We start from the raw sequence: 17,692 nt of genomic DNA on the forward strand, positions 1-17,692 counted from the left end.
TTTTGACATATTAGATGTCACATTGTTAGTTGCATGCATGTTATTGGATAGATCTCCAATGGTTCTCGACACCTTGCTCAAAAGTGCAGTCATAATAAATATTCTTGACTCAATAGTAGCATTGGTGATAGTCAACTATCAAAAGAACAAGGTGACAGAAGCCACACTTGGTTTGGTAGTCTAGATGGCAAAAGTAACACCCCTTTCTTTAAGATAGCACAATTTTTTGGTGAGGCCTTTGAAGGGGCTCTATCCCCATTCAATTTTGAAAAGTACTCCCTCTAGGAAATTAAATCTTGTCTTATGGAAATAGAATATTGGACAAATTCCCCACAAGGGGAAGGGTGAGCTACTTTAAAAGGGTGTTCCCACTATGTATTTTATGTAAAAGGAGTGAGGAGTCAATTCAACATCTCCTTTGGGAATATCATGAGGTGAAAAGCTTATGGACTTCCATGAGGAGGTAGATGCATTCTGGTAGTTTTCATGGAAAGGCCAACGTTAAGACAATTTTGTTTGGAGATCTAAGTGATCTAAACGAAGCCTCTTTAAAATTGTGGAATGTCCTTAGCTCAACAACTATTAGGTCTATATGGCATTTAGAAATAACAAAGTTTTCATTAGAATTCCCTTCAGTTCCTCTATTGATATCTAGTAATGTAAAGGTGATGTTCTTATAGCTCTTCAAGGCATTGGCAAGAAGGACTCTATTTTTAGGGCTACATACAAAGCCTTAAGAAGCCATTATAAGTGCCTTTGGGATATTGTAGCCTACCATGAAATGGCCCCACCTATCAGTAGTTTATGTGATATTCCATTCTCTTATTATAGTTCACATTATGAAAACCCTTTGCAATTTCTCTAAGCCAATGCAACTAAAAGACAATTTACAATGCATTGGAGTTGACAAAAATGGCTAATTGTTAATACTTCAAAAACATTATGTGACAAAAAGTTCAAGTGCAGTCTCATTACCATGACATGCTTTATTAATCCTAAGAAATCCCCATTGCCAAAAACCACCTCATACATTATAAGACAATATACATGGGGTCATTATGAATGGATCTAATAGCTTTAAATGAGCAACAAAGCAAGAGTTATGAAATCAAATAATTTTTTAAATGCAAGTCATTATATGCCTAAATAGAAAGGAATGGCAACAAAATTCCAACAAAGGTAAGACATCTATATTGCTCAATTATTACCTCCCTATCATATAATGTGAGATGCTTTGCAAGAGAGAGAGAGAGAGAGAGATGTCTCCATGATGTTGCTATACAGATCTCGATCTCAATCAACAACTACATTGTGAGTTGTATGTTGTATTCTTCTCCCATAGCTAAATGCGACTCCCTTGTATCCTTAAAGCATAATATATAGTGAGCTCATTTATTTGCAACGACATTGTCAGTTGTATGCTTTGAGTTGTAATTATAAGGTTCTTATGGAAGGAAGGGATGATGCATATGTTAGATAGCATATAATGAAGATAATGGTGACAACACAATTGTTTATCATTAAGGAATGAGGTTAGTTGGCTATACTCACAAGCCTTTGTAGCCAACATTTAAAGGCCTAATAGGACATGTGAAAAGAGTGAAAGCATTTTAAGAGGAGCCGAGCTTAGCTACCAATATGCAGGAGTCTATGAGGCTAACATTGGGAGGCCTAGTAGGGGCATGGGAAGGAGCGAAAGCAACTAGAAAGGAATCGAGGTTAGTTGGATAATACTTGTGAGTCTTTGAGGCTAACACAGAGGGCATTGGAAGGAGTGAAAGCATTTGGAAAGGAGTTGGGGCTAGTTGTTGGTAATACTCATGAGACTTTGAGGCCAACACTGGGAGGTGTAGGGCATGCAAAGGAGCGAAACATCCGGAAAGAAGTCAGGAAGGGGAGCATGTGAATCGGCCCCAAGGAAGCATCTATTCATTGATTCATAGAAAGGACGAGAATGAGTGAGAATCAGAAGTTGGGAACGAAGCTGTGGGAGTGGCACAGGCCGTCATGTAGGTAGGTAGGGGAGGCGAGGGCGAGCCACGCAAGCGGGCACGTGGCGGTGGAAGGCCACGTAGAGGAGAGCCAGGTGGAGGCGGGCCCGGTCGTGACTCTGCCACGATGTGCCGCCGGAATCCAGATGTGAGAACTCAGAAGAAGAGATCGGAGAGAACAAATTCCGCGGAAAGCCATCGTTACGGTTGACCGCCGCCGCCTAGAGTGTGTGTGAGAGGAGACGAGCAGCGGCAGAAAAGAGAGAGAGAGAGAGAGAGAGAGAGAAAGAGAGACTTGACTCGTTCATTTTTTGCCGTCCGTCGAAGCCCTCCGTCCACCCCCCTGCCGGAACCAAAAACCCTCCGTCCCTTCCCTTGCACCGCACGGCACAATCCATCCATCCCCGTTTCAATACCCTGGCGTCATAATTAACAATCCATCCATCCGTCCAAAGAATGAAGCTCCATGTCCAGCTCCTCGAGGCTCGCTCCCTCCGGCCGCCCGATCGCCCGTGCTTCGCCTACGTCCGCCTCAAGCTCGGCAGCACCAAATGCAAGAGCTCCGTCTCGCAGGTGGACACCCCGGACCCTTGCTGGTTCGAGGACTTCGTCCTCAACGTCGACGACCTCCGCGCCGAGCTCCATGTCTCCGTCTGGAACCAGGATCGCTTCACCGATCACTTCCTCGGCTGCCTCCGCTTGCCTGTCGACCGCGTCCTCGGCGCCGACCGACAGACCATCTCTTCCTCCTGGTTCCCCCTTCAGAAACGCAGCAAAAAATCCAAGACTCCCGTCACGGGTAAGGCTATGTGCTCTCAACAAACGTTCTTTTTGAAGCCTTTCGCAAGCTCAAACATGCAACAGTATTTGCTTCTTTCAGCATTCTGGCTAGGATCTCTCAATTCAGCCCGCTTTTCCCTTCACGTTTGCCGTCGTTATTTTTACTGTCCTCGGCAGGCCGGCTGCCATTTCAGCATCACACTTTGCCAATTCCATGAAGTGCAGTCTTTCGCACCAAACGTTCTTTCGAACATCGAAGCCTTTCGCAAGCTCAAACATTTAACAATATTTGCTTGCTTCTTTCAGCATTTTGGTTAGGATCTCTCAATTCACCTCGCTTTTGCTTTTGCACCGTATTTTGCACCGTGATTTTTACCTCCATTGCCAAGCCGGTTGCCGTTTCAGTATCACATTTTACCAATTCCACAAAGTGCAGTCTCTCCGCTAGTCGCAGAAGACGACCTATTACCCCCTCTCTTGAAATACTTGAACAGTTTTTCTCTACGACAAGAAACCGCCTAGTTTCTGTTCAATTTGTGGAGTTTCGACTAATTCAGGTGGACTTCTCTCGCTTTGATTATGGCAGGAGAACTGCGTATGGGTCTCTCATTGGCTGGAAGAACATCAATTTTTAGGAATACTCAAGTCTATCCATCGGATGACTCTTCTATCACTAGCACACCTGATCGCTCTTCTATTTCTCGAGTAAGCTCTTCGGATTCCATTCCATCGGCTGAAGCTGCTGATCATCCTAGAAATGGGGAGTCCAACAGTAGCACTCCATCTGTCCTTCAACGCATTTCTGAATTGGCGTCTAATATATACTCTTTATCCCTGGGAAAAACGGACAAGAAAGAGTCAGAGGAAGTGGTGGAGTTCTCGAGCTTTGAGGACAGTGACAGTTCTGGAGAAGATGAGAGTTCAGTTTCACCTGCCTTCTTTGATGATGATGGCATATCCATTCCGTCATCACTCGAGGATCTGCCTCCTCCTTTTGAAGGTGGCATTCTGCTTAACAATAAGTACACTGTGAACGCTAAGATACTGAATGGCATTCTGTTCAAGCCAGGATCTCAGTTTTTAAAAGACCTTGCTGATTTCCAAAGGACAACAGATTTGACAGAAGGACCATGGAAAAGAGCAGATGCAGAGCTGCCTAGGCGTGTTGTAACATATGTCAAAGCTGCATCAAAGTTGGTAAAAGCTGTGAAGGCTACAGAAGATCAGGTTTATCTAAGAGCAGATGACAAAGGATTTGTTGTTACTGTCTCTGCAAGTACTCCAGATGTGCCCTATGGAAACTACTTTCGTGTGGATCTGCAATATTGCATATTCACAGCACCTGACTCACTTACTGGACAGAAAACATCCCTTTTGCGTGTATCATGGAGGGTGCATTTTTTGAGCCACACTATGATGAAGGGTTTCATAGAAAATGGAGCTCGTCAAGGTTTGCAGGATAACTACAAACAATTTGCAGAGGTTCTGGAAAAGTATGCAACTCCTCTCCATGGGGGTACAGAAAAGCCAGGGCCCCTTCATCGTGAAGACTCTGACATAGATACACTCAGTCCAAAAAGTGACTGGCAATTGGCTAAGGAGTATTTTTTAAATCTCAGAGTGTGCATATCTCTTCTATTCTTGATTGTATTCCTATTGCATATATTTTTGTCGAGGTCATGCCCAAAAAGTGGCCTTGAGTTTTGGAAGCTGGATTTTCCAGATACACTTTGCGAATTTGCCGCATCAGCTATCCTGGGGATTCAATTGGAACACATATTTCAAAAAGCAAGAAAGTTTCTCCGGGCTAGACTCTATAGAGGTAAGGATGTCATTTTGTGTTTGTTTAGTGCAGGCATCATAATTTTTAAAGCACATCCAGCTTATTACTGGTTGCATTTTCCAAGCAGGATCTGACCATGGGGTAAAGGCAAAAGGCAATGGTTGGTTGCTATGTGTGACACTTGTTTCAGGACATAATTTACCTGCTTCAAGTGAGGCTGGACAGCCAGATCCCTACACTGTTTTTACATGTGGTGGAAAAGCCCGAACAAGTTCTGTCAAGCTGCAGACATCAAACCCAATTTGGGAAGGTTAGTTTCTTAGCAGTTTTATGCTGTTGAATCAGCTACATTCGCCACCACTTCAAGATCATCTTGTTTCTGATGGCTACCTGTCTTCTGTTGTTATCCTAGAGAGATTTGAGTTTGATGCAACGGAAGAGGCGCCATCAACTATGAATGTTGAAATCTTTGACTTTGAGGGTCCATTCACCGAAGCAGAGTCGCTTGGGCATGCCGAGATAAACTTTTTGAAGCAAACGCAAGATGAATTATCTGACCTATGGGTGTCCCTGGAAGGGAAAAATGCTCGCGCATCTGGTGCAAAAGTTCATCTTCGCATTGTGCTGAGCAACACAGAGCAAGCAGATAAGTCAGCTCAGTACATTGCTAAAGTGGAGAAAGAGGTTGGAAGAAAGGTGAGGGAAATTGTTAAAGACAGATTTGTGTGGTTAAAAAGAAAAACACGTTATTATACTAACCGCATCTTCTTTTAGCTTTTCTAGATTTCAAGACGCTCTCTAGTGAAGAACACCTCTTTCCAAAAGCTGTTTTCACTGCCTTCTGAGGAGTTTTTGGTGAATGATTTTTCTTGTTCCTTGAAGCGGAAGTTTCTGTTGCAGGTACTCTTCTATGCACTTCTGGTTTATTACTTTCCTCACATTTATGTATCCAAGTCTGCTGAACATTGGCGAGGAGTCTTAACTGTTCAAAGTCCCATTAAATGTGTAAAGCCAGTATTGGTTTGCGTTTACTTTAAAATTTGGATGTAAGCAGATATGAAGCGTACTCTTTTATTTTTACTAGATCTTTTGTTTTAGATCATTATGCAGATATGATGTTTTGATATTGTCTTGATAAAAACTTCTTTAGGCAAGCAGATTATTGTGTGTAGAAAGGTTTTATTTCTCAGGTGTCCAAACCTCTGTTTTCCCTTTAAAGTTCTTCCAAAATGATGTGTGGTAGCATTGGTAAATTTTCAAGTTGTTGAAAATACACCAATGGACATGAAGATATCCTTTTCTGGTGGGAAGCAATATGTTCAAGGTGCAGAAGGCACTCTATGCTCCAAAAAAGCTTCACTAACATGAGATAAGTATACTTGGGAGCCACATAGGTGAATAGTCCAAAAGGGCATGTCTTATTTCTCAAGTGCAATAAGATATAAATAATGCTTTTTAGACATTGGAAACACAATTGAACCAGTATAAATACAGGTTGGACCAGCATAAATACCTAAAACCGACAGATGCAATGTGCTAAAAACTGCTTCCATGTCCAATAAAATGCATCTCACCTCTGGCAATAAGTGTTTGCCAGGAAACGAGAGGAACAGGCTGCCAGGTGGCAAATGTATGGACATATGTCAAAATCTCCATCGAAAATGTCTGGGACAAATAAACCGATAGACAAATACACTGTCAGAGCTCCTAATTCCTTGTTTGACTGAGATTGAGGTGAGGCTCATAGGCAAGAGATAACCATATAAGATACACGACTACTAACACTCCTCAAATCCTAGATGTGGCATAAGGCCAAAGGAGATGGAATGGATCCAAGGGTGATAGGAGGAGTGCCATTTCCAGTGAAGTTTTTCGATGAAGAATGCTAGCCAAGGAGTAATACCCCCACTCTAGATGAAAGTCTATCCAACGGGAAGCCACATTACGCCAATGATATTGGTGAGGCCTTGAACAGATCACTCCAGGGATGTCGAACCGGGAATGGGTGAGCTAGGGAACCCTCCTTTGAAACAAGGAGTGAAAGAGAAGAAGATGACAAAGGGAATGTCGTGATCTAAAGGACCAAACTGACAAAAATCTGAATGATGGAAGGCTTGTCTCAGTTAGCCCCTACACACAGCTGGGAGCATTAGTGAGGATCCCAGATGGAGGTAGGAGATGAAGATGATGACGGCTGGCATTGAATAGTGAAATGATTGAATGACTGATTAGTGGAGAGGGCAGGCAGCTATGAATAGTTGAATTTGCCGTGCAGGTTGGACCAGCAATGATCAGGGCCTAAAATTGACAAATATAATGCACTAAAAAAATGCTATCATGCCTGGTAAAATGTTTCCTACCTTCGGCAATAAATGCCTGCCTAGAAATGACAAACAGGCTGCCAAATGACAAATGCAGGGACAAATCTCCACCTCAAATGCGATTGCTGGGCAGCCAGCTGGAGAAGAAAATGCAAGAATATCTGATGAAGATCTCTCTGTGTAAGTGGTTGCAGACAGGCGACTACTGGGCAGCCCTTCAGGAGTGAAGAAAAAACAAAAACGCATGTATCTGATGTAGGGCTGCTAGAGAGGGTGTAACCTGCCATATATGGCCTGAAACTGCTGCAAACACAGCCTCCATAAAGTGGCTGATGGCTGGGAACTGCTGCTTGGGTGCTGGGGTGACAGCAGGAGCTGGAAACACACAGTAATGATGAAGATGATTTGCTTTACCAGTTCAAGGAGGAGTGAATCCAGCAAACGCAGCAATGAAGATGATGAAGAACAGATTGCTAGGCTGTGTGGACTCAAAACACAGCAATCTGGAGTGTCTGAAGCTGATGGCAATGTGAAAAAGACCTTGAGAAGGTGTCATGATTAGTTGGATGGCACCAAGAACTTGTGAGAGTGCGCAATGGAAGAGAGATACGAACGTAGAGAGAAGCACAGAGAGAGAGAGAGAGAGAGAGAGAGAGAGAGAGAGAGGAAGCAGAAGATGAGGGAAGAATACCGCATTGACTGAAGAAGAATGTTGATACAATGATGATGGACTAATCAGTGCATGCACAGATGTAACGTGTCCACCTGTTCCCTTTCAGGACACGTCTTAGCAACCCATTGGGAAGAGAGTCTAGAAAGCTCCGCCCGGCACTCCCATGGAATGTTACGGGGTTTGCGATCTAGGTCTTCCCCAGTCTGCCACGTAGCGGAAGTATTCCGGCCGTTCCCACTTAGGACCGACCTGAATCAAGGATTCCTCTAGTGGTCAAATTCCTGCTAGGTGACGACAATTTGGGTACCAAGCCTAGTAAGACCATAAACTAAGAGGAGTGGAAAGCCCAAGTTCGGAACATAAAGGGCCTAAAAGGGAGCTCGACACGCGGTCGAGAAAGAAAGGCAGAGTGCCAACACCACAAATAGGCATCGAAACAATGTCACCAATAGTGACCGAACCCTCAAAAGGGCATAGATCTTGCAACAAATCACTTCATGGAGTCATATGACTAGAAGCTCCACTATCATCTAGCCAAGGGCTCTCAAAAGATGAGGCAACCATTGAAGAAGGCTCCTCCAAGTCAACAATATAAAGGAACATTGACTCATGGGTAACCGCTGGAGTAGAGGTAGAAGGCTTGAATGTGTCTGCTCTGTCCTTCGCTCTTGGACGAAGGTGAGGGTACTTCTTTCAACATTTCTCCTCTAGATGTGTCCCCCCTCCCACAGTATGGGCATTTAGGCTTCTGCGAGTCAGAGTCAAGTCCCGAAGAACTCTCCTGTCTTTAAGCCTTTGACTTCCCTTTCTTCTACTTCCCCTCTCTTGAACCTACAATAAAAGCTTTGGTGGAGGTGGATCCACTAGCTACCTCTTTGGCGTGCTCGGCATACTCCAAAACAAGCGGGGCAAGATCCTCCCATAGAAGATTCTCATGGGTCCTCGATGTAAGAAGGCTAGTGTAGAAGACATCAAACCGGGGAGATGGCAGCTTAGTTAAAAAAATCATAGCCGTATCCTCAGAAGAGATCATCTTGCTACCAGGGGACGCAAGCTCATCCCTCATGTTCTCCAGCCTGTCAATATGATCCTTTGTGGAAGGAGAATCATCAACAGTGAACATTCGTTATTTCTTCTTGAGAGTAATCCAATGGGCAAATGTCTTTTGATGGTACAAAGAAGCAAGCTTTATCCACACCTCCGCTCCTTTCTGCAATGTACGCACATGCACTAGGACAAAAATCTTGTAAGCTCATAAAGCAGAAAGATCGGGATCTAGAGGCTTCCGTTCGTTGTGTGAACTTGCATGAAAATCTTTACATCTCTCAAAGAAAGGAATAGAGACCTCATCCTCTGAGTTAGCAAAGAACTGGTGATAAAGACATATTCGAATCTACAATCTCCTAGAAAGTTGCGTTTGACAAAGAAACAATTGTTACCTGCCGCTACTAGGAGGCTGTCACATGCACAAAAAGTTGTTGCTTGCCTACAACAAAATATTGTCGCTTGGACCAGGAAGTAGTTGCAAAAACTCAAATTTTCGTTTTGAGCAAAACGCAAAAGCTGGAGCTGGCTGATGCCGGAAAGCTGCTGCTTGGTCTCTAAAGACTATTCTTTGGCTGCCGGGGGAAAGAAATGGGCAGTGGACCACCTATTCGGGCTATAAACGCAGTAAACATAGGCTGAAAATTTGTGTTTTGGAAAATTGGGCTGCTCCTCCACGATGAAAACTTGCTCTTCTGCAAGAAATCTCCAGACTATGTCCTCACTTAGGCGATGAGACACACACACACACACACACACACACACACACACACACACACACAGAGGAAGTAGAAAATGAGGGAAGAATACTGCATTGACTGAAGAAGAATATTGATACAATGATGATGGTCTGATTAGTCCTTGCATGCAGCCCACAGCACTAGTGAGGGCACCAGATCAGGTTGATGATGACAGCAACACCGGAGATGGACGAAGATGATGGAGTCAGAGTGTGCACTTACCAAGGAAGAAGGAAGATGATGATATGCATGATTGCCAAGTGGGCAATGCTATAAATAGCCACAAAACCCCTAAATTGGCCTACTAAAATTTGGAAATACCATAAATGTTGGTCGAGAAAATGCCAGATGGCCACCAAAAAATCCGACTGGCAAGGACAATGTCGAGTAGGTGTGGACAGCTTGGGAAATGCAGAAATTGCCCATGGAAAACGCATTGGAACCCGACAAACCAAAGAAATGCACCTAGATAGCCACTCTAGAATGAGTAGCCTCCTCCATCAAAACACATGATAGACCTGGCAAAGCTCCAAAAGTCCTCATTTGACTCAGACTAGGACTCACAAGCAGGAGATGACAAGGCATGACAAACATGATTGCTAACAGAACTGAGATATCCACCAAGGTAGGGATGTGGACAACAATGGTAAGAGGGCTAAGGCTAAAGGTGTGATGAGGGAACGATGAAGAATGAATGAGAGAGTAAGTGTGGAGTGGAGTGAATAATGGATGAATGCCCATACCCTATTTTTTTAGGCACATGAGTATTGAACTCTCTCGGGTGGTGCCCCAACTTTCCTAGGTGGCACCCACTGAAGTGTAGTGTGGTGCCCTGGCTCTCTTGGGTGGTGGTGGGCCACTAACTAATGATACAAAGGTCTTTTTGGAGCTGTAAATGGAAACCAAAATAGGAATTAAGGTAATGAAATGAACTTAACGAATAGGTTTCTCAATAGAAGGGTGGTTGGTAAACCCTAAATTTTACTCTAAATTAGGGTTTAGCAACAAAATTTCTTTGATTGCACCCTTTTAGGATTGAATTTGGCTGAGATCTCTAGAAAGAAAGAAAGAAAGATATATTAAGGTCTACATAAGGCCAATGTGGCCTATGAGAATAACTATATGATGGGACTATACTAGGGTTGAACCATGTGTAGTGTTGTTTCATCGATAGAAAAGGAAAGGAAAGGAAAGGAGAGCCGGATCTGATAGAACCATGTACAAAAGTGTGGTGGAGACTATGGGCTGTAGCTGATCTCAAGATCTGCACATGATCTCAGCTATGATGCAATCCCTAGCTGCTTCACTGATATGCGTGGTGGTGAGTCTTCGATGTCTCGTGATAATGGCTCTAATCTGACTGTGGTGTGGCCTCCTCGGACGTGGTCCTAGTAGACGGGGTGGTTGTGCTCGACGAAGGGAAATGACTCTATACAATGTGACTCCATGGCTTGACCTGTAAGGTGTCTGGTGGGGTGGCTCTGTCTTTGCTAGGCTAGTAGTGTCAGTAGGGTTGGCTTTGTAGAAGTTTGTCACTGCTCTCTATGTGTGTCGTCCCTCTAGATGAGTTGGCCTCCTGTCTCGTAGTAGTGCAGTTCGGCACCTCTTGAGATCTAGGAGGAAAAGACTTAGGCATCTCTGGTCCTCGTACTCCATGACGCAACGAAGGGGTCCAAATCCATCACGAAAGAGGTAATAGTACCGACCTCGTATGTCATAGTATACCATGCATTTGCATATGTAGTACTCCTTCGTCTTAGGCTCTCGACCACAAAGCTAGCAAGTCCTATCCTCTACTAGGGTATTTGTCCGTCTACATGTCTACATCTGAAGCCTATGTGAGGAGGTGCAAATCTGTCCGATAGCAACCCGTACGTTATGGGAGAGATGGGTGTCCATATATGCTGGCTGAATAGTGAAACCATCATCAGAGAGAGACAAGAAATGGCTCGTGTAGAACTCCATCCTCGATCCTTGAGGGAGTGGTGGATGGATCCATGTCCTTGCTGTCTCAATCCTCAAGATATTAGCTCTGATCACATGGTTCAGCTCTGATCGGCTGAGAGAAAGTGTAGGGCAGTCAAGGCTATAATCCAAAGGTGGAAGAAGGTCAATATCCAAACCATGTAGGTTCATCCAAATAGCCATCTGTGAAAACCAACAGTTCTTCTCGCCTCCTGCTGCTAGTTGTCTAGATGAGGTTAGTGCCAATCTAGAGTATCTATGGTGTGGAAGTTCCCATAGTCTGTGCCAAAAGGTCACTGCCCTGAAGAGTGCCTCCGTAACTATAGGTGTTGCCCCTAGCTCTGCTCTGACAATGGGATGTGGGGTGGAGGGCTTACTCCTAATCATGCGTGCTATCATCATGATCAATGGACTTTCCATGCTATCCCAATCATCATAATAATCCCTCTCTACTCCAATCTGATTAGCGAGTGGGCTAAGACGCCTGTGGTACAAGTTGCAACTCCATACCTCTGCTCCATATAGTAATGTAGGTGTGACTAGGGTGTCAAACAACCAGAGCTTGGTGCGGGGCTCCTGGAATTGTATGTGAGCACATCGACTCTCGAGAGCCCCTAGTGCTGCGTATCCACGTGCTAGACGTGCCTCTGATTCCCCTCTCAACGAAAAACGTGGGCCAAAGAAGGTGACTCCCAAATAGACATATTCCCTCACATGCTCCAGTATGTCTCCCCCAAATGTGAACTGGTACATAGATCTAGTCACCCATGCTGCTGAAGTATTGAAAACCATGGTTTTGGTCTTCCCAAGGTTCACTCTGAGGTCTTTATCTCTACAGGAGATGTGCAAAACATCTAGATGGCATTGCAATCCCTCTGGTGAATCTGAAATGAGAACAATATCATCTACATACAGTAATATCGGTATCAGCACACTTGCCAGGTTGGCTCCAGCTCCTCCTCGGTCTATGTAATCAGACACTTCATCTATGTATAGACCAAACAATGTGGGTGAAAGTGGACATCCTTGTTTCACTCCTATGGTATTGTCAATCCTCTCTGAGAGCCCCCCAGGTGCTCGTACATGACCTGTCACTGCCTCATATAATGCATAGACACCCCATCGTATACCCTCTGGTACTCCAATGTCCTACAATCTCTGCATGATGTGTGTATGAGGCATTGTATCAAAAGCTTTGCGAAAGTCTACAAAGCAACAACAGATTCTCTTGTCTCGGGCTCGACCCTCCTCAATAATGGCTCTAAGTATGAGAATATGGTCTAGCGTGGTATATCCTCATTTGAAACCTGCTTGTCCTTGTGCTCTCTTGCCTTGCATTTCAGCCCACTCATTGAGTTCATGCTCCAATATAGATCCATATATCTTGGCCAAAGTATGACCGATCATGATAGTCTTGTAGTTGCTAGGAATCAGGGGATCACTACTTTTGAATAGCAGAATTATAGTATTGTCTGACCAACTCATAGGGAAACCTTCACATGCTGCTCTATTGAACATATGTGCTAATATGGGTGCTAATATGTCACAAGCATGTGAGAAATGTTTTGCTACTAGTCCATCCTCATCCTGTGCCCTCCCATTTTGTAATCTATAAATTGCATCCCTAACCGTTTTCCATGTGAAGAAAGACCACTGTGTTGGTCTACAAGCTTGTGGGGGCTGCATAGGTGGCTGTCCTGGCAGGTCATATAGCTGTCTCCCATAGTCAAGCCAAGCATCTGGTGATGTAATCTGTATGGGGGGCTGTCTTTCATGAAACATCTTCCATGCGCTCTTGCTATCCCGCCCCAAAAATAGTTGATATATCTCTGCTTCTGCTTTCGCTAAGTAGTCTCGTTTCTTCTTCCGCACAAGGCATTTGAAGAATGCCTTTGCTTGGTGACGTGTCTGAGTGCCTAGCTCCACTTCTCTTTGTAAGCGAGCTTGGGTGACTCTACACTCATCATCATACCAGCTATTTTGGGGAGCAGTAGATCGTGTGGGTCTACATCGGGGCAAGGTGATTGGGAATGTATACATGGCTGATCCATGCCAATTGGTCTCTTAGATATCTTAAAGTTTTGGATGTGTAGTATCAATGTTGGTGAGCCTATTAAGTAGTCCACAGTATTTGCCCCTCCTTTGTGATTCCAACATGTCAAATTGTCAGATCTTGGCCATTGTGGCAGACCATTAAAGATGGCTAGTCTATGTGCACTTCCCAAAGTCAATAGGTGTGTCCCATAGGTACTCACTTCTTTATCGTGGGCTCTCTTGCGTAGGCCTATTTCATCTATGGCGATCTCTTTGAACATGGCATTATAATGCATATAAAGTCACTCCGTCTATCTCTAGTGTGTGCATTGAAATCTCCTACTAATAATATGTCCCCAATGCTAGCATATCTCATGATATCCTCATAAAGTACATCAAAGGGAGATCCGTCTCGTGTGGCATAGGTAGATTTTGCAGGAGGAAAGTAGCATATTGCGATGAATATATCCTGTGGTCTTCCTGCATGTATCCTAATCCATACATATCGTGCATCATCATCTCTTTTCATTACTTGCACTATCCCTTTGAGGTCTTCCCGGTATAGTATGGCCACACCTCCAGAACCCCTAGTGCTTCTTGGTTTTTTAGTTGCTGGACGAAATGCACTTTCCCATTTGTATCCCTGCACGTCCGGTAGTCGGCTACCTTTACATTGGTGTGTTTTTGTGTACATTGCTATATCTATGTTTCGGAAGCTATCTTCAAAGTAACTAGCATCCAAGTGTAGGGCTCCATTACAATTCCATATTGATATCCGAAGTGTCTCATAGGCCTCGTACTGTCATGAAGTCTTTTTGTGAGTGATAATGACTCGTCTATCCCTATAAACAGCCCACTTTCCCTCTTTGTGAGCCTCCAATACCTTGGGCATGTGTTCTCTGCGGTGCGCTATTTGTGTTGGGGTAAGGTCCTCATCCAAATAAAAATTCTCGCCCTTGAGGGCTCTCCTCTTGGAGAGGAAGGCTTTTTTTTTCTCTATGTCCCCAAAGCGAAGAATTAGAGCCTTGGACTTAGAGTCCTCTTTCCCCACTCTCCAAGCATTGACAATAGGTACATCTGAAGCCCCAATTTTGTCAACAAGTGTCTTAGCATCTTCCTGTGGGCTGCTCTTCTCCTCCCATCCTACTACCCATACATGTAAAACCCTAGCCCGCCGTCTCCTAGCCACTTCTTCCAAGGTATCATTCATTACTTCAGTCTTGTTCATTGATGTTCCCTTATTCTTTTTTACTACCTCAATCCATTGGCTGGCTTCTTCTATTTGCTTCTGTGTTGTCTTTGCCACTTCTACCCATGAGTGAACCTCCCCTTCACATGCCTTCAAAGCCTCTTTCTCTTTTTGTAGTTCTTCTTGCACGTTCATTTCTTTTTTCTTAAATGTATTCAATTATTCCCCCAATTCTAAGATTTCAGATTTGTAGGCATCTACCACTTTCAGCATTTCAGTTTTCAGCGTGTGCATTTCGGATAGCATTTGTGCCTGTAAATCATTCTTAATCTTTATCTGCGTGTCTTGCATTTCTGCCCTCTGTTTTACTATCAGTTCGGCTTTGACCTGCTCTCATATTTCTTTCTCCAATTCTTGTCTCATAATTCGTAGTTCAGAGCGAATCATGAGATGAATTTCTTTATATTTCTTTTCATTCATGCTGTGTGAGGTCTTTCCATGCCTGTCAGATGTTGGGGAGACGGTCCAATCACGGACCCTACAGCCATACGTCTTGTACCATGTGTTCCTAGAAGGGGTGTTGAACATTGCTTCCATGGATGGTTGTGTTAGTTCTTGATAAGATTCGTCTCCCAGATATTCATTTTCCATGGTTTGATGCTTGCATTTGTCTACATTATCCATCTCTCACACACTGTGTGCAAAGCCACTCAGCTTGTACTTTGTACTGTCAAATCAGAGCAATTTCTGTGATTCCTGCAGATTTCCAGGGTTTCCCTAACCCCTCACTAACTTTTTGCAAGCCCAGTAATCTTTTACGAGCCCAAATGCCTTCACACTGTTTACAGTCACTGCAGAAATACAAATTGCAGCCCCAGTCAGTGCATTACTGCATACTCCAAGACATGATCAAAATCAAAGTCAATGCATCATTGCCTAGTCCACAAGCCAGTGCATCAATACATTCACCCAGGTTTGCATTCATGTCATTCTGAGTACATTCGTGTCATATCAATCTGATTATGTCTTTGTGTCAGTACATTACTGCATACAGTACGCTTGCATCAATGCATTCATTACATCTCTGCATCACTATGTGCTAACGACAGGTCTGCCCCATTCCCGGGACATTCCTGCTCACGACAGGTCTACCTCACGCCAGAGAGGTGCCTGCCTCACGACAGGTCAGCCTCATGTCAGAGGGATACTACCTCACAACAGGTATTACTATTGATTGAGACAAGGACACACAAGACGTTGACCCTTTCAAAAGCAACGACGCTACAATAATTCCTCCTCATAGCGAACACAGAGTTCTGATTGTGCAGAGTCTTGTTGTTGACGATCTTGGACGAGTAGGCAAGGGCAATGATAGCAGATGACAAGCCTCTTATCATATCTGATCAAATGGAAGCGTGCAGCGGCCTCTCGGTGGGGGGGGGGGGGGGGAGAGAGAGAGAGAGAGAGAGAGAGAGAGAGAGAGAGAGAGAGAGCGCTTCGTAATCCGTAGCAACATGGTCCTTCTAATGAGGAAAGCTGTGAATTGGCTGAGAGAAGAGTGAGGAAGTTAGAAAGAGAGAAATTTCAAAGTTTCATGGCCAAAATTGGCTGAAATCTAATCCTGCCTTGCTATTAATGGCTAAATGATTGCAGCCCACCATCGACTAGAGCCCTACATGCAATCACTTGTCCTTGTGGACCCCAAAATTGATGTTACCTGCCTGTAGATAGCCTACAGGGGCTGTCACCTATCTCCAATGGTCTCATGATCAGCTAGGGAATAGCTCTTTGATAGCCTCCAATGGCTAGGTTGACCACCAATGGCTGGAAAATTGCAGCAGCAACTGTCTCCCCTTCTCTTTTAACCTCCACCATGTTGGAATGAGGCTCCACCAGCCTCTACTAGCTGTTCCCTCACTTGTGTGGGCAAGTTTTGCCAACCGGCAGCCTTCTAAATGCATTTTCCAACCATTTTCGGTTCAATTTAATTTATTTTTGAAATATTAATTCTGAAAATTAATTTAATGATTAATTGTTGCTCAAAAAATAACTATATCAGCCAACAATTAAATTGGCTTGGCCAATTCGTGATCCCCTTCTTTGGATCAGCTTTGATTCCTTCTTCACTTATATGCAGGAGACACTCTTCCATAGACCTGCTATATATCATCAAAGCTCATAATATTTTTCTCGTGAGAATCTGAAATGTGGCAAGGGCATTGGTTTAATCCAAAAGGCATTGACAAGAAATGATATAAGGCCACGATAATTCCTAAAGGTCGTTTTGACTTCATCACACTCTCCTTATCCTTATTTGATGTTGGCGCGATTTCAAATAAATCTTTGAGAAGTTCTCTTCTCCTTGAAGCTTATCAAGAAATATATCAACTCTTGGTATGGGATAGCAATCTTTGATGGTGACCTTACTAAGATTAAGGTAATCTATATACATGCAAAAAGTACTATCTTTCTTCTTCATTAGTAAGATCGGTGAAGCATAGGGTGAGGAGCTAGGCTCAATGAATCTCATATTCAATAATTCTCTGATTTTCTTTGCAGCTACTTCTCTTTCACACTTGAAAAGATGATAGGGAAGATTGTTAAATTTAGTATGAGGTTCCATCTCCATAGGTGATCAACCAATCTCTTTGGGAGATAGGGCTGTAGATACTTGGGAAATGTCCTTGTACTCTTTAAGTAGACTTTGAGGGCTGAATGCTTTGTTGAATTCGTAGGTGGATCTGAAGTTTTCTAGGCTAGACGAAGTACAAACAATTGAGATCTCTTTTTGAACTCTTTCTTCAATTTCTTTGTGGTGATAAGCTGAAAATTTGTCCTCCTTTGTATTACATCAAGATGTATAAGAGTTTCATTCCAAGAAAACTCCATGTAGGAGAAAAGTACATGGTACTCTTGTTGAGAAACCACTTCTTCAGATTCCACACTTTCGTTAGGGTTTCGCTTTGACAGCCCCAAAAAGGACTGGTGTCCACATTTTGGTCATTTTATTAGTGGGGACCCACTCTGGTGTGCCACCCTAGATAGCTTATGCCTATAAATAGGCCACCACTTCATTCACCTTTAGGCAGACATTGTGGTTTGTGGTGGGCATCTATCTCTTCTCCATCCTGGCGTCATCTCTCCTACATCTGGTGATAGGTTCTAGCCTTGC

General features: G+C 43.8%; 2 protein-coding genes across 3 annotated transcripts in view; one reads left to right on the top strand and one right to left on the bottom strand.

The window, feature by feature from the left end:
* Positions 1-1,985: 1,985 nt before the first annotated feature.
* LOC148032651 (C2 and GRAM domain-containing protein At1g03370-like) overlaps positions 1,986-17,692 on the top strand; it is a 64,267-nt gene continuing 48,560 nt past the window's right edge. The window contains exons 1-6 of one of the 2 annotated variants that reach the window (XM_087683276.1): positions 1,986-2,790; positions 3,358-3,771; positions 3,886-4,593; positions 4,682-4,864; positions 4,967-5,250; positions 5,338-5,454. In XM_087683276.1, coding sequence (XP_087539402.1) covers positions 2,448-2,790; positions 3,358-3,771; positions 3,886-4,593; positions 4,682-4,864; positions 4,967-5,250; positions 5,338-5,454 — 2,049 coding nt within the window. In that variant the 5' untranslated portion in view covers positions 1,986-2,447. Of the gene's footprint in view, positions 2,791-3,357; positions 4,594-4,681; positions 4,865-4,966; positions 5,251-5,337; positions 5,455-17,692 lie in introns of both variants that reach the window. The other variant, XM_087683275.1, reaches the window with a different exon arrangement.
* LOC148032652 (uncharacterized) lies at positions 6,091-12,101 on the bottom strand. The gene is made up of 3 exons (XM_087683850.1): positions 11,791-12,101; positions 11,373-11,742; positions 6,091-6,219 (listed from the first exon to the last, which is right to left on the bottom strand). Exons 1-3 carry the CDS (start codon positions 12,087-12,089, stop codon positions 6,091-6,093), a joined length of 798 nt encoding a protein of 265 aa, XP_087539976.1. The 5' UTR covers positions 12,090-12,101.

This window comes from Lygodium microphyllum, chromosome 8 (assembly GCF_053477565.2).
Source record: "Lygodium microphyllum isolate KBCC chromosome 8, Lygodium_microphyllum_v1.1.10, whole genome shotgun sequence".
In the NCBI taxonomy this organism is placed as follows: domain Eukaryota; kingdom Viridiplantae; phylum Streptophyta; class Polypodiopsida; order Schizaeales; family Lygodiaceae; genus Lygodium; species Lygodium microphyllum.

What these genes read in the sequence shown, in the direction of transcription:
- LOC148032652 (XM_087683850.1), bottom strand. Translation starts at nt 12,089, where the DNA reads ATGGTTTTCAATACTTCAGCAGCATGGGTGACTAGATCTATGTACCAG. An exon ending in GAGGTATGGAGTTGCAACTT is followed by an intron (nt 11,743 to 11,790) that starts GTACCACAGGCG and finishes TGGAGTAGAGAG; the next exon opens with GGATTATTATGATGATTGGG. An exon ending in GCCGATCAGAGCTGAACCAT is followed by an intron (nt 6,220 to 11,372) that starts GTGATCAGAGCT and finishes TATTTGTCCCAG; the next exon opens with ACATTTTCGATGGAGATTTT.